Raw genomic sequence first — 16,440 nt, forward strand, 5'->3', positions numbered from 1 at the left:
GGGCAAGAACAAAATTATATATATATATATATATATATATATATATATATATATATATATATATATATATATATATATGTCTCAAACCCACGCTTAATACATCCCAGTCAAGCAAACGGAGAATAAAGATCTCTTTGTAACGGGTCGAACAGTAAATACAGAACCTACACATGGAAGATGTTCTGCAGATATTTTAAAACAGGGGGGGGGGCGCATCTAAAACAATGTTTCAATGTCACATTAAACTCTTTCGCTCAGAATGCGGCCCAATGCTATAGACATAATCACTCTGGGTGGAGATGTACATTTTAGTGCAAGTTAAAGATCTAATCATCTCCTCAAATGCCTTCAATAGGATTATCCTGTTCCCTGAAAACATCATGGCCGATTTTAAGGTCAAGTAGAATAAGATCATCAGCGTTATCCCGCTATACAGTTTTGGTTGTGAGATTTATAATATATTCTACAGAGTCCATTCACGACAAAAGATTGGGGAGCTCAAGTTCAGACAGCAACCACCAAGAGGCGAGGGATAATCCCCACCGGTACACGATGGTAAAAGAGTATGGGAAATGTCTTGACAAGGCTAATCTGTAGGTCTGATAGTAGTCTTAACACTGCAAATTTCTAGTAAGTGAAACAGGTACAATAAAAACAAAACTGCCTAAGCCGCTTTGTGCCACTGAACTCTGAAGCAGACCCCATTTTGCAATTTGTTGAGCTGAGAAAAGCGTCATCTGAACATCAGCAAAAACAAGTTGCACTTTCGCCAAGCTAACGGTACGGCACAAGAAAAGGCATTCTTGTGTTTGATGATACTTACGAAAAGCACGATACATCTCAATATGAGACTTTACTGCTTTAAGCGTCTCCTCGATGAGTCTTCTTGGGATTAGTGAAAGAGAGGTGGGGAATAAAGAGAAATTGATTTTGTCCTGGAATGTACAAAAAGGGTGTAATAATCAGACAGGTGACAGCATAAACATCATATTATTATTCTTCCAGTGGTAAAACTTATAGCAAGTCTTGAATAACCGATGGCTCAGTTCAGGGTATCCCCTATATATTTAAGGGAATTAGTTTCAAAGTACTCCTGTAACACACTTGCTGGTCATGAAGGCACCTTCCCAGGCTTCTACACTGCCCGACTCATACAGCGTCAGCGGTGACACTATTCCACGTTGGTGCCACAAAGCTCTGAACCTTCCAGTGACGTCTTACAACAAAGGAGGCAAGAATGCCATTTAAAATAAAAACTTTATAATGCTTCCAGTTTGCAAAAACAAAATATCCAGATCAGGACACAGAGTTAGTCAACAAAAAGGCCTCTTCTCCAGTCTCCTCCGGATCTTCTTCATAGACTGTATTCAATTGAACATTATTGACTCTGGGTCGTGGTTTGCCATCTGGGCCATATGACGGAGGATATCTTTTTTTGTGATAATGCCAAGGAGGCGCCTGAGAAGAGAACAGGTAGAAGAATTTGTTAACACCAAAAAACAGCTAGGTTGCTTTTCTAGACAGTGAGGCTGTCCAGCTGTTGCACTTCAGTTCCGACCAGCTTTAGCAAGCTGGCGGCAGGCTGCGCAACAGCTGTACTAAACACCATAAATAAGTGGATTATTTGTGCTGAGCGAGGAGAGAACCACCACCAATCCCCTGATTTTGATTGATATAGGAAGTCAAATTTGCTGGAGAAATGCGACAGGCCCAATCAGCCGCAAAGATCACAGCGATCAAGAGGTGGATTAGCAGATTAGGTCCCTGAAACCTCCATTGCTTCAGCCTCAGTTGGTTTTGCGATGCAATTTCCATACAGTTAATAAGATGCAAACTCTTCGAAAAGCCTACTGGATCAACATTGACGATGTAACACAGAACGCTTAGTATACGTCCTGCTTTAAGGTGGGCCGTGTGATTTCTCAGACCCAAGCGCCAGTCTGTTATGTTGCCATGAATCCAAAGAAACCACGGTTTATAGTTCAGCAACGAAACACAAAATTCCACCACCGTATATGTTATCCATGGTGATACATTCCCAGTAGAAGCTGCGTGGCTTGGGGGGAAAGTGAAAGACTGAATGAAAGTGATATGTATCCTGTTTTTTACTCAATCTCATTGAATTCTTGCCATGCGAGTTGCGCATTGAAAGTTTACAATTGGAAGTCCAACGATGAGCGGAGCAGACTGCCGGTAAATCACTCCTACTAAAATATAGGAAATTGGGAGTATTCTTTTTAAGGAATTGTGAAATAAAAAACAGGATAATATATTCTAGATGGAGTTAATCAAGCAGATGTTATCTTATTCCGGTTAGCGGTGTCAGTTTTGTTTGAGAGGAGGCATGAATATCTTGTGAATGATTAGCAGAAATGCAATAAGCAGGGTTTGCCGAAGCAGGTATATGCGGGATGGAAATTTTTTACAGCATTTCATAAAATAAAAGCTAAAGCCTTCTATACACTGGAATTTGGCAAACAAAAAATTCAGTGGTCTACTACTGCCATTTCCGAGCCAATACTTGCTTCCCTAGAATTATTGAAATGCGATCATGCACTGAAATTTTGGGGGAAATCTAAATAAAGGGTATCAACATGGTGCAAAGTGGATCAGCGCGTTCCAAGTGTTTGCAATGGAGACCCCATTATATTTACTAGTTTGCACCAAAATATCTCATCGTGTTCCCTGAATGTTTTTTTTTTTTGTATCGTTTACACATACAAGAAAGCATTTATCTGGGACATGTATATATATATATATATATATATATATATATATATATATATATATATATATATATAATATATGGGAATATAACATGCCAACGGCTGAGGGTGTGCGAGGAATCTGACCCCCAACCTACTGTAGGAATGCAGTGAGTTTTTGCCCCGTGTGTTACATGACACTGGTGATTATGGAGTTAATAAAAACAGCACCCATTACCCTCAGGAGATGTGGATGGGGGTTCACGTCTGCCCTCAGAATACGGCTTGCAGTGACAAACGATAAGGACGACACATGCAGGGCAAACTCAGCCATTTTTGCAGTAGAAACTGCTGTCTTTGTATTTTGGGGCATCATTAAATCTGAACGTGACCAGCGCTGGCAGATAAGACCTCTGTACTTTGCACAGGTACAGGCAGACCTCAAGCACTACCAGAAAAGCAGGTTTCTTGCTTTTGGTGGCACGCGCACAGCGGGTCTTTAATTTAAAAGACTCCTATGGGGCAATTGGACTCGGTCTGATGCAATGATGGGGTATGCGAGAACTGATGCTGTGAAGCCCCGGACTACAGAAATCATCTGCATAATACAGATTTCTCCACCATTTTCTCCCTTCTTCCCAATTTCTAAAATGTGCACATTTACGATTATATCCCTCATCTTGAAACAAACTCTTACAACATGTATGCTCATTAACATACATGGCACTGGACTACATGGGTAGATGACTGGTTCACCTCTGAATGGCACAGCCAGAGGCGGAGGTCGTGGTCAGAGGAAACGTAATGGTGCAAAAACACAACACAAAATGTTATGGTTCAGTCATGTGCCATTTCCTAACCAAGAGTCATTGCTGCATTTAATCATTGAAAAGATGGAGTACATATTGGTAAATATCTAACGCCAATTACTATTGGGACACTGAAGTGGCTGTATAGGTGGCTGTATAGGCCAGCAATGCCGAGTTTGGCCGAGTGAAAGACCAAGGTCCCATCATTTTTCATTTCAAACTTAAGAACGAGCCAGGATATCGGCCCATTAGATATAAATCATGGAATAATGTAAAATGTACAGGAGTTTAGAGTTGCTGGTATAGAAGAAACCCAGTCTAGTGGGTATGTATGTACCAGCTTCCCAGAGGGCCAGGAGACCCAACGCTTGCTAGCTGGATCATCAAACGTTTACAGTGGCCAATTGCTACTCTGTAAATATTATGTAACCTTTCCAGTATAGAAGACACTGTAACTCCTTCTTATGCTAAGATATTTTTAAGGCCATCGATGCTGGGAAAGCCTGAGGTCTCCCCTAAGTATCAAGTGCAGCTTTTTATGGCAGAAGATGTTCAGGACACTTGATGATTCTGAACAGTTCACAAGTTTCATGCTTCCTGCCCTCTAAAAGGAGACTAGAGATTAAAGGTGGTTTGTCTAATCACCAAGGGTTCCACGTGCTGCTTTAGATGCTCGAGGTGTTCTAATATGTTCTTCTTTGTGATGATCCCCAAGACAGTCCTGAAACAGATCATGTTATGCTAATAACTGAGTTTGAACTACAAATGGAGAAAACAAAAAGCATGAGCCAACATAAAATAACGAATGTTATGAGGGGATGAGCGTAACGGCCGACACAAACATGGGATTTATTTATGAGATATATATATATATATCTATATCTATAATACAAATCCATCCTAGCAGGAGTGGAGGTTGTGGTTATAAGACACAAGCTATAGGTTATAAAACAGAAGCAACACAAAGATGAGCGCTAAGTTCCATGTCATCAAGTGCTACTTCATGCTTATCTTCTAGAAATGGTTCATGAAATGAAACGGCAACTTCACACTAACTACACAATCATCTGCTGATAAATTATCACACCTAGCGCTGAGTTTGGTTTTATTGTACGGATTCTATGCCTACGATTCAATTCATCTTCATCCCGCCTAGCCTTGTGAGTGACGATTGAACCCATTTCCAATCAGCGTTAGTGTCGTGGTATTTCATTATAAGCTATAGGTTGATACCTTCAGAAATGGCCTGTTTTATAAATGAGCCCTTAGATACCTAAATAGTGGTGGGGGTATGAATGTAAAGTCTCAGGTATAATACATAGGTTTTTAGTTTTGTTTTAGAAGAAAGAAAGAATGAAAAGAATGAAAGAAATGACACCCAACACAGGCTGGTGGCTGCAAAGTCAGCGAAGAGCTTCATGCACGCTGACCATGACTTGTTGGTCAGTAATAACACCTGCATGCATGCATCACTTCCTGCATCATAAATGGTGAGGAAAGGAACAAGAGTAGCAGGGGAGAGCCACAAACAGGAGAAAACATCCCACGAAAGGTAAATAGGAGATAATGGATTTGGCAAAGAGAAGACATACAGGACCACAAACAGGGGAGGCGGAATAGAAAAAGGTAAATGGTCAAATAAAATGAACCACGAGGGAGTAAAGTAACAACACAGCAGCAAGGAGAGGGGAAAGGGTCACGTGGGGTGCGTATCATATGTTGGCTGTATCATGGTGCACATCTTAAACCAGAAGTAACATTTCCATACATTAGTGGGGTGTAAAATTACACTGGTTCATTATACCCGAGACTTTACGATATAGCTTGAAGAAGGCTGGTCCTACGCAGTCCCATGAATGTGTTTATTAACACTCTGTTCTGGCAATAGTGTGAGTGTCTGCAAACCTCATATCTCATGATTAGTAATCAGAGGCTGGATTGAAAGGTCAACTAAATATGCGCCCTAAATCATTTTATATGCCAATAAAAGCATGTAATATTACCTACAAACAGGCATACAGCGGGTGGGGGATTTATTAGTAGATGACCCATAGCAAAGGTCAGCAACAAAGCAGAATTATTGGTAGTGAAAGGGGACAAAGCCATGCGGGGACTCAACTTCAGACAATGTTACACAGCTGGGAACTTCAAATAAAAGACGAGAATAATGAATGGTGCTGAAGGATTTAGCAGAGGGTGGAAGGTAGTTCTGCTGGTACCGGGATGATACCGGCTCGGCGCAGACAATCACGTTAATCACATCACATAAAGCTGCTAAAAAGGAGTACCCGCTTAATACAGGACAAAATGGCAAGTGAAGCAAGGCTGGGAAACCCCAGGCCGTTTAATAAAAATCGTATCATTTTTGCCATGTTGAAACCTTTTAGTATGAGGAGGGGCAACTTATCCATTAATACTAAAGCACGATTGATCGTTTAAACGCAGAAGAAGCCGATGTCCGCTCACCCGTTGTGTGTCACAAGGCACTGTCTGAGGCCCAGCTTCCTGAAGATGTCAACCACTATTTCCATGGGCGTGTGGTCAGTCACGGTGAACGGGCTCATGTCCAGGATGCTGCGAAGCTTCAGGGGTCGAGGGCTTTCTGCAGGGAGAGATGGCGTGTGCTGGGCAAAACATACCCGGGAGCTGCCAACAATACCTTCCTGCTTTTTTCTTGCATTTTCTGAGGGAAAAAACACATTTAACACAACACAGAACAGAGGTTAGGGACCAAGTATTCTAACCCTGGAAGCTGTAGCATTTAATAGCTGGACACGAGGCATCTATTTGCCGCAGCTACACTTTGCGTGCATTATTTGGATGCTATTTATCACTCAGTGACTGGTAGCTTACCTATTGCTAGTGTTAAATCCCTTCTCAATGCAAATCCCACAAGCCTTTGCGATTCTTTAGACATGATGACCGGGAAGCCGTTATAGCTGGTGTCATTGATCAAACACTCAATGTCATCTACAGTCATGTTATCTTGAGTAAGAACTGCCAACGGGGGGTCACTCCTCCTGGGCCTCATCACATCTCGAGCCAAAGTGGTGTGCGTGAATTCCTCCTTGGCGTCCAGGAAGGGGTATCCATTGAGCCGTATGTGCGATTCGTAGATGCCTTCCCTTCCAAAGGCGTCTCCCACCCACTTACTTGTCATCACAGCAGCCATGAGAGGAACAATGTATTCCAGACCCCCGGTTAGTTCGAATACTATGACGACCAGCGAGACGGTCATCCTAGTTACGCCACCTATGTATGCACAAAAAACAAAAGGAGAGAGTATATTGGTGCTATGAACGTTGAATGTGGGAGGAACATTTCTGGAACTTAAAAGACACTTGTTTCCTTTGCCTGTGGAGGACATTTTTGTCCTGTCATTTTAAATGAGAGCTGGCAGTCCCTCCCCCCACCTTCCATGATCCGGCACAAGACCGGCGTAATAAAATATATACCGTATTGGCTCGAATATAGGCCGCCCTTTTTTCCCCCACTTTAAGTCTTTAAAGTGGGGGTGCGGCCTATATTCGGGGTCTAGCGCCCGACGCCCGGGACATGCAGTCCCGGGCGACGGGCAGGCAGCGGGGTTAGGATACAGATCCCCCGCAGCGGTGCAGGAGACCTACATCCTACTCCCCGATACGCTCAGACAGCCTCCCCTGCCAGCACTTTCCACGGGGGGGGGGTGCCGGCACGGGAGGTTGTCTAAGCGCATCGTGCGGGAGGTCACCGGCTGCGGCAATGCGGTTAAACAACCTCCGCTGCCGGCACGTCTGCACGATGTTCTTTAACAATCTCCCTTGCCGGGAATTCCCACGGGGGGGTGGGGTGCCGGCAAGGGAGATGGTTTAAGCGCATCGTGCAGACGTGCCGGCAGCGGAGGTTGTTTATGCGCATCGCCGCAGCCGGTGAACGTCCGCACGATGCGTTTTACCTCTGCCCCCAAGACTTACCAGAGGAGACTCCCGGGTGTCTTGCGGGGACGGCGGGGGACGTCATCTAAGCAATACGCGTATACAACTTCCGGTGCCGGCACATCCGCTGAGTCCCGGCACCGGAAGTTGTATACGCCTATTGCGTAGATGTCCCCCGCCGGCCCCGCAAGACACCGGGGAGTCTGCTCTGGTAAGTCGGGGGGGGGGGGGGGGGGCGGACAGTGGCAGCATATCTCGGGGGGGGGGGACAGTGGCAGCATATCTCGGGGGGGGGACAGAGTGGCAGCATATCTCGGGGAGGACAGAGTGGCAGCATATCTCGGGGGGGGGGACAGAGTGGCAGCATATCTCGGGGGGGGGGGGACAGAGTGGCAGCATATCTCGGGGGGGGGGGGGACAGAGTGGCAGCATGTCTATTAAAAAAACTCTTTAAAAAAGCACCAAACTTTTAGGGTACGGCCTATATATACGGGGCGGCCTATATCCGAGCCAATACGGTACGTTTAACTGAATAGAGTGCATCTGAAGCAAAATAAATTGTGTGGACTTTGGTGCTTTTCAAGTTTAGCAAATGAGATTTTGGCTGAATAAAGTCCCCTCTGTTCCTTCAGGGGTAGGAGGAATGTGCGGATAAAAGGATTACGGAATATGAGAATAAAAGTAAAATTTAAAGGGACAAAAGACAGAAACAGAGCGACGGCTGATAATGCCGGTAACGCTCACATTCTTATGCAGACATTTTGCTTTTTTGGATTTTTTAGCTCAATAACTTCCATACATGGCACTAGAAGTCGATTTAACTTACTATTCCACCGATCTGCGCGCTTAAAAGTGCAGCTCGCAACAAATTAAATATGGAAGAAGGAGGCTAAGGAGGCAATTATGTTCTTCTCCTTGTCTTACATTATCTACTTAATTCATTTCTCAGGGATAAAAAGCAGAAAAATATTCAGACAGCTACGTTTCTTATTGTGTGTGTGTGTGTGTGTGTATATATACACAAATATATATATATATAAAATGTATTATCTCGCATTTATATACGTCTTAGAAAAGTATAGTTTATTTGTATTCTTTAGATGTAATAAAATTTTTATATAAAGACATTTTTAGACAGATTATTTATAATATTTATAGTCATTAAATATGCAGTGCAGCCCTATGAAGTATAAAAATTTGACCATTTAATTTTTCTAGTTATGCTCATATATGTAGAGCAGCCAATGAACAGCAAAGTATACACAAGATACTTTGGAAACGATAAGACCGCTACTATGTGTAACTGGGGCCGTGACGCGTCTGGATGAGAGATCTACCGTACAGATGGGACGCACACATACCATTTCCCACTCCAATACTAATACAGCGTTACACCATATATACTTTGTGTTTGTCTTTTTAGGGTAATTAAACTACAATATTGGCGGATCATCAGGTTGTAAAATGATTTTACCATTTTCTTTTTTTCTTTCATTTTGGATAAAATGCATAAATTCGAGGGGTCCGATAAAACTAGAACTGACAGACCGATAGATTAGGTAAAGAGGGCGCTGCTTGCAAGCTTACAATCTAAAATTTGTAACAAATGAAAAGGGGGTAAGAAAAAAACAAACAAAAAAAAAAAAACTTAATAAAATAATAGGCTATTTATCTTTTCGGTTGTGACACAATCATTGAAATTAATATGAAGTTAAGATGACGGCTTTTTAGGTAAAGATGATGCCTTTATTGGTTAACTTGCATAAATATAATACAGGTAAAATCTGCCTAAAGAAGAAGAGACATTACTAATTTTGATAGCTTGCGATGTATTTTAGTGACATTATGTATGAAGAGACATGCACTGGATTTCCTGCAGCCTCCTGAACTTTGTCATTAGACACAAAGTGTTTGAAACTGCAGCTCCCCTGCTTTAGTAAACATTTTACCAGCATGACTAAATTGCTCAAGTGGGAAAACCTGCAAAGTTCTATTTTAAGTGATAAATAGTCTTTTACGGCAATTACTTTTTACGCAAGACAGAAAAATCCTTTGTGAAAAGCGACAATGTGCTTAACGTAGCGCTAAAAGGCCGAGGTATTCCATTTCAAAGCAGGATTAGGTTTTTAGCTACAGTGCCTTTAAATCAATAAGTATCCCCTTTCACTTGGTAATTCCTACCTTCAAAACAATTGCCTAGATTGTGTGAATTTGTTTTTAATCAATTTGTATAGCTTTGTGCAAATATAACACAATTTGCAAAAATGTATCCCATTTGCACTGGAGATACACAATGTTGTTCTGTTCACATGCTTTGAATTATATGGAATCGCATGGCCAGGTTAGGAAGGATATACCAATAAACTACAATTACGGAGAATTATTTGCATATAGCCCAAAATAAGAGACATATGCCATGTCCTGGAATGGAGAACGGATTAAATAATGCACCCAACTTACCCAGACAAGCGGCGGCACCAACCATGGCATACAGACCGGGCGTTATACAGTCTGCTCCGACTTCACACCACTGCTTAAAGATAAACCAGTCGTGGTGATAAGCGGCCATCTGCTCCACGGCAATGCCTACTATCCTTCCTGCTATGGCCCCGACGGCCATGCTGGGGATAAACAAGCCAGAAGGAACCTAAATATTCCGTTATTAAAGAAAAAGAAAAAATATATAATAGAAGAAATACATGAGCATAACAAGAATTCTTAGACATCAGGAATTTACAGGGAAAAAAACCCAAAACATTTTAGATGTCGAATTAGTAAAAGCTGCGCTAGCTACATGATCTAAAATGTAACTGCTAGCTTGTATCTTTTTTATTTCAAATCGCTAGTGATCAAATATTGATATTATTCACGAATAAAAGAATAAACATGATCTTGTGATTTATTGGAAAAAAAAAATTTCTTCAAGAAGAAAAAAAAATACATTCTAAATGAACTATAATTATTTAATCAATACTTAAGGTCTTCCTAACGTTACCATTATGCCTACACGGAAATCTTTAGGTACTTTATTATTTAGTATAATAGTATAAATAATATATTGATACACAAGATGTGGTGTAGAGAAGAAAAAAAAAATGTTTTACCTTAATGCCAAAAGTGAAGACAGTCATGATAATTTTAAACACAAGAGCCAAGCACAGCTGCCATATGGCCGAATACACCCCGTTGCCCGCAGGGCGGTCTGCAATGCCATCCACGATTTTGCTGGAATTCATGTCATTTTTGTAGTCGCACAGCGTGGACGACTCCAGAGGCCCACAGTCCGTGAACAGCTCCTTGATCAGCTGGCTGGTGTTGAAGCGCGTGTACGGGTTGGGAAAAGCAATGATCGCAGTGATGACCGTCACAACAATGACCTCCAGGACAGGATATTTCCCGAATTTTGTCGTCTTCCGACGCCGGCACCAGGCGATGTTTGCGCGGATGAAAAAGGCTCCCCACAATCCTCCAAACACACCCAGGAGAATGAACGGGATGAGTTCAAAAAGGTACCAAGGAGTGTGATACTCCACGTAGAAGAGGACAAGACGGCTGTTCCCGAAGGGATTGATTGACCTTAAAATGAAAGCGGCTACCAGGGCTGCAAAGAAAGATCTCCATAAGGTCTTCAGAGGAAAGTAGTAACTCACCTAGAGAGAGGAACCGCAAGATTTTTAGTAAGTAAGTATATTGCAAGGAAAGGGTGAGAAGAAAAACGTTAAATAAAAGATGTTCTTACCTCCTCCAAACTAAAAAGAACCCCACCTATCGGAGCGCCAAACGCTACAGACACCCCCGCTGCCGAGGCAGCCGACAAGACCTGCGCAACAAAACACAGCTTTTTAACAAAATATCCTAGAGCACAGTCATGTTAAACAGGTAATACAGTAGATGCATCCAGATTGAAGCATTATGTGTAAAGTACTCGAGGCATTATATTGTAAAGAAGGCCTTTGGGACCCCAAGTCTCTTCTTGCTCTCAGAAGTGCTGATGGTCCAAGAGAAGATCCCTGAAACTAACATGACTGTCCCCAATGTCCCTGCTGTAAGATACACACTGCATTGATAATCACCATCCGTCATAATAAGTGTCCTACACTGTCCCATTTCATTGTCACAACTTAAAATAAATAAAACTACCTATAACTTTGTCCATCTGTAGGGGATTTTTCTACATGAAGACAGATGATTTTTTCAAAAAGTGGAAAACTAACAAACCCATTAATTTCCCACCCCAAACGTATCTTTTTACAAAGGCCGTAAGAATGATTTCTTTAAATATTTGAGATGTCTGATCGTGGCATTTGACTTTAAAGCCAGTTACCAACATACTTTGCTTGGTGATGGGATTCTTTGCTTCATAAAAAGGCATAGAGGCCTAAAATATCATTGGCATGACAAAGCCGTTGGGTATTTGCGTCTTCACTTAGTGTTGGCCATTAAGAGGATCCAGCACTCCATGTATCAGACCGATTGTGTTCTCCAGAAAACTCACCTCCCTTTTCTTTGCCTCATTTGTGCTGTACTTGGGAAAGAGGTAGGAGAAGATATTTCCACAGCAGCAGGCGACGTGTACCAAGGGACCTTCCTTCCCCAGACTTAGACCCGAGGCCACGGCTAGAACCAGCGTGACGGTTTTGATCATTAAGGTCCATTTGCCCAGATACCCTCTGATGATAAATCCACTCAGAATGGTTTTGATCTATAAACAGGGGAACAAAATGTACTCATATAATAAGATCCCTTTGCTTTTCTTTTATACGGAGGTAGTTCTTACTAAACAATTTGTGGATAGCAAAAAAAGAACAATCAAAGCGGAAAGACCGAAAGCCTGCGTCTGTCTTTCACAAAAGCTCCCCAGATGGTCCACTCGCAATGTTGAGCTCATCAATTGGGGAAGGTGCGTCGGGAGTACGATATATAAATCATGGTTTCTGAATGTTGCTAAATAGAAGTACTTCCACCCCAATTAAGCTGGCAGTTTATAGCCGGGAACTGCGCTTATGTGGCCCTGGTTTACCCACCGAGTTTTTTAGATAACCTCAGCAAAGGCACAAAATGAGATGAATACTGTCATTTATAGAACAAACAGGCAAAGTTAAAAAAAAAAAAAAAAAAAAAAAAAAAAAAAAAAGGAGATCGGAGCGAGGTTCCAATGACAGATGGACAATACTTTTGGTTATTATATTATATATTATATTATATTCCTATGCCATTTCACAGGACGTAACTACAAAAGTTTCTGGTTTTTGTACGTAGATGCAAACCAAAACAGAGAGGTTTTCCTTACTGAACCCATGTGTGTGGATTATATAAGAGATGAAATGAAGGGATTTGGCATAAAATATTGTACAGTAACGAGCCGTATGGTAGAGAAGGATAACGGACTCCTGTCTCTAAAGAACTGCTTACATGGGAAAGATAGCGATATAACAAGTTATATTGGGCATTGCTATAGTAAATATCAGCTATACAGTATGGGAACGACAGCAGGGATTACGCCACAATACCCACCCCCATCAAATCACAAGTAATACACCAAACACGCACATTTTATAAACATTTGTATTTTTTAGATCGTCATCTGTGGATTAAAACTCCCATCACACCCAGCCAGATTAATAAGAGTGATGGGCGTTTTAGCTCACAAAAGCAGGTGCACGAGAAGAGCAAGAGGCTGGCACGCTGGCAAAGATGTAGCTTTATTTTTTTAAATCTAAACCCAGTTTGTATAGTATATTCTGTCATTTAACCTTTCAATCTCTGTGTGCTGTTGTGTGATTAAATCACTGTGTCATGTAGCGTGCCACGTAGATTCAAAAAATTATACACTAACCTATACAAGTGGGGTATCTCTAATCTGGAGGGGCAGCTCAATATATCTGGGGGATGGTTTTTAGCACCATCACATAACGAGAGCAGTTTTGGACACAAAGCCTAAGCAAAGATTGATGCCTAAATGGCTCCATGACATGTAAAAGCTCTCATGAAATACCACGGGTTATTTACTTTCCAGAAATATGTACTTTGTGGCTTATTTATTGTTTGGTTTGTACCAGGAATCATGAACAAATAAAAGATATAGTAATTCTTCAATATGAAATATTTCCATACTCAACACACACTTACATTAATAGATTTTGGAGAATTTGGATCGACTACCCTACTTATCATAGCTAAATCAACCACAAAAATATGGCAGCTGCATATTAGCCGTCTGTGTGTGTTCTAGCAGCTATACTACTATCAGATTAAAGAGAAGTATTTTCTTTTATTAAAACAGGTCTAGTTTTATATCATGTGTTCTAGGTGTTCTTGCCCCCAATCTACAAGACAAACAACCCCTGACTCCTCACCATACTCCCGGTAGTAAACAAGAGAAAGGCTGGCTGATTAAGACTGAGCCAGACACGGAATGATTTTAATTTATGGATGAGCAGACTTCATTAGCATTGGCATAAAGAAATCTGCCCTTCTTAATGTATAGTTATTCTTATAGATGTTGAATGAACCATTTCACAATGCAGGCAGCAATTGAAACAAAACTACATGCCGGCACTCAATGAGTTAATTTTATAACCCGCATCAATAAATTCTATAAGCACAATCTGTGCGTTGGGAGGAACGCCAAGTACTCTCCTGCATCTGATGCGGTTTCTTCTTTTGTTCGGTGTGTATAAATGTGCAAAATATTTTATTCTGCATTTACCAAGAACGATGATTGCAAGAAAACTCACCTCTGGGATTCCTGAGCCGCACGCGTACGGAGCAAACACTTTTACCAGAGAGACAGCCAGAAAAGCAAAACTCAACGCCCAGAATATGTACATGATATAATTCATTATATACGAGCCGGGACCCTGGAAGACAAGGAGGCAGAGAAGAGACGCGCTTTAGATATTTCTGTGATTTGCACATCGAACAGAGAGATCTAATCACAAAACGAACAGGCGACTGTGGAGTTTGTAGAAAAGATATGCTTTCAGCTCGGACGTCACTTCCCACTACCAAGGGCCAAGCTCATCCCTTCACACTGGACCTCTTCAGAACGAGTAGTGAAGGAGCTGAAAGTACAGCTTCTCCCCTTAGTGAATAAATCCCACAAGGTAAAGCAGTTAAACCTTGTGAAGGGAAACACGCAACACGAGGATGATTCAAGCAGACTTCAGAAAAACAAAAAGCAGCTTGCTTCAATTCTTAGAGTGTTAATGACGTTGCTGGTGAAGGTTTACACAGTCAAAGGATTATGGATTAGGACAGCTTCATGTTCCTATTAAAACTATATTTACTAAAAGAAAATTAAAAAAATAAAAATAATAAATAATAATACCACCACCCTTTAAGCTGGGACCAAAGTTAAAGAAGCTCATTGAAAGGGTTTCCAGTTCAATGTATTCGCTGAGCCCGGACCCACAGGGCCAATCAACTGCCAAGTGTTTGACAACCAAGTTTCTGTGGCGGGGGAGGGGAGGTCACTTACTTCCGCTTGGCCTATTATGAGATCGGCCCACGTTTTCCACTGCGGACACTTGTCTCTCTCCTCGAACGTCGCGTCGTTTGATCCCCAGCAGCACTGCTCGTGATTAAACCAGAACGCACTCATGCAAATCCCTTCCTTCAGATCGGCCATCCAGTCTGCGGCGATATCTATCAGGCCAGCCAGGGCACCTGCGGCCACAAAACACAGAGGGACCGTCAATGCTTTTACCGGCGGCCAGATTAATGCCAAGGACAAATTCTCTGGCCGGCTTAATCAGCACGGGATTAAAAGTTACAATATAAAACTATTCCATGGTATGCGTGGAGTGCAAACCATAGAGGCAACATTAAAGGGACAGCAGCATAAAAAAATGCAATATTCATTTCATGTGGTTTTATAATGTATACTTTTAGTTAAGCATACCTGCCATTTTAGAATATTTGGGGGAGTTTCAGTACCCCCCAATTGCTTTGGACGTAACAGAGGTTAGGGGGGGGCTAGAGATTGTATATATTAGGGAGATGCCCTAAAGAACCAGCAACAATCTCCTTCCATAGTGAAAGTCAGAAGACTAGATACTAGATAGGGGCGGCTGTCATTCAGCACCCGGCTTAGTTAGAACAACGGCTAACTAAAACCCGCTATTAGGACTTGGTGCGGGGGCCTAGATAAGCTTTCAATTCAAGAATCCTCAGACCGGCCGATCATTACTATAATCTTGGAAGGTGCAGATAAACCGCACTGGATCCTGCAGATGGATAACTAGAGTACACGGCAGTCATTATCACCTTTTACAGCCACAACACATCAGCCAGGCGGCAATATTAATTAGGCCTCAAGCTATAAATGAACCGTTAGCATTTATATGAGCGATCCTATGATCCATGTTAAGCGCCAATCTAGAGATGTGGAAACGATGAAATGATAGACATGGCGGCGGTGCCCACATTCAGACGCCTCTCCCTCCAAGCATTCATTTACCTGATGCCAAACCCGTGAGCGTAACGACCAGCCACCCGGACCAGGCATCATACAGACTTTTGGTTAACTCCCATGCAGATTCCTTTTTCTTGCTATTTATCTGGGAGGGGAAAAAAAATCATGAATGGTTTATACCATAATTCAGCACCTCCGCCGCACAGCTTTCAAATGACAGATTTTGCAAAGGGAAGACTGAAGACTTGTATCGCAACTCAAGACTGCAGACCTCTTCTCTGTGCCCAAACAAACATCCCTCCTCGATCGTCACCACTTCTTCCGTTTTATTTTTATTTTACTGGGTAATGAAACTAACAGACCCGGGAGGAACATCAGATCTAGCCCGTTTGGATTTCAGGCATTTGACTTGGTCCATCATACAAGGCTTGGGAATAAACGGCATTGTTTGGGTTTGGATATCAGAATAGTTGAAGGAACAAGGCAACGGTTGCGTAAAAGGAGGCAGAAATTTACCGGTGTAAATATTCGGAGGAAGGACTCGTCACTATCGGGTACTTCAGGGATCAGTATTACTACCCGTACTGTTTAATATT

The 16,440-nt window shown here is 42.0% G+C and overlaps 1 protein-coding gene across 3 annotated transcripts in view; it reads right to left on the minus strand.

The window, feature by feature from the left end:
- Positions 1-1,367: 1,367 nt before the first annotated feature.
- Positions 1,368-16,440, minus strand: part of LOC149280693 (H(+)/Cl(-) exchange transporter 3-like) — a 29,590-nt gene continuing 14,517 nt past the window's right edge. For 2 of the 3 annotated variants that reach the window (XM_089500167.1, XM_089500168.1), the window contains exons 3-12: positions 15,890-15,989; positions 14,909-15,096; positions 14,166-14,288; positions 11,924-12,130; positions 11,168-11,248; positions 10,533-11,078; positions 9,889-10,075; positions 6,368-6,766; positions 5,981-6,197; positions 1,368-1,458 (exon numbers count right to left, since the gene is read on the minus strand). In XM_089500167.1, the coding sequence (XP_089356293.1) occupies positions 1,368-1,458; positions 5,981-6,197; positions 6,368-6,766; positions 9,889-10,075; positions 10,533-11,078; positions 11,168-11,248; positions 11,924-12,130; positions 14,166-14,288; positions 14,909-15,096; positions 15,890-15,989 (2,139 nt within the window). The remainder of the gene's footprint in view (positions 1,459-5,980; positions 6,198-6,367; positions 6,767-9,888; positions 10,076-10,532; positions 11,079-11,167; positions 11,249-11,923; positions 12,131-14,165; positions 14,289-14,908; positions 15,097-15,889; positions 15,990-16,440) is intronic. The other variant, XM_089500169.1, reaches the window with a different exon arrangement.

Source organism: Sceloporus occidentalis, unplaced genomic scaffold (genome assembly GCF_023333645.1).
Source record: "Sceloporus occidentalis isolate IW3139 unplaced genomic scaffold, rSceOcc1.0.p SCAF_149, whole genome shotgun sequence".
Classification (NCBI taxonomy): Eukaryota; Metazoa; Chordata; class Lepidosauria; order Squamata; family Phrynosomatidae; genus Sceloporus; species Sceloporus occidentalis.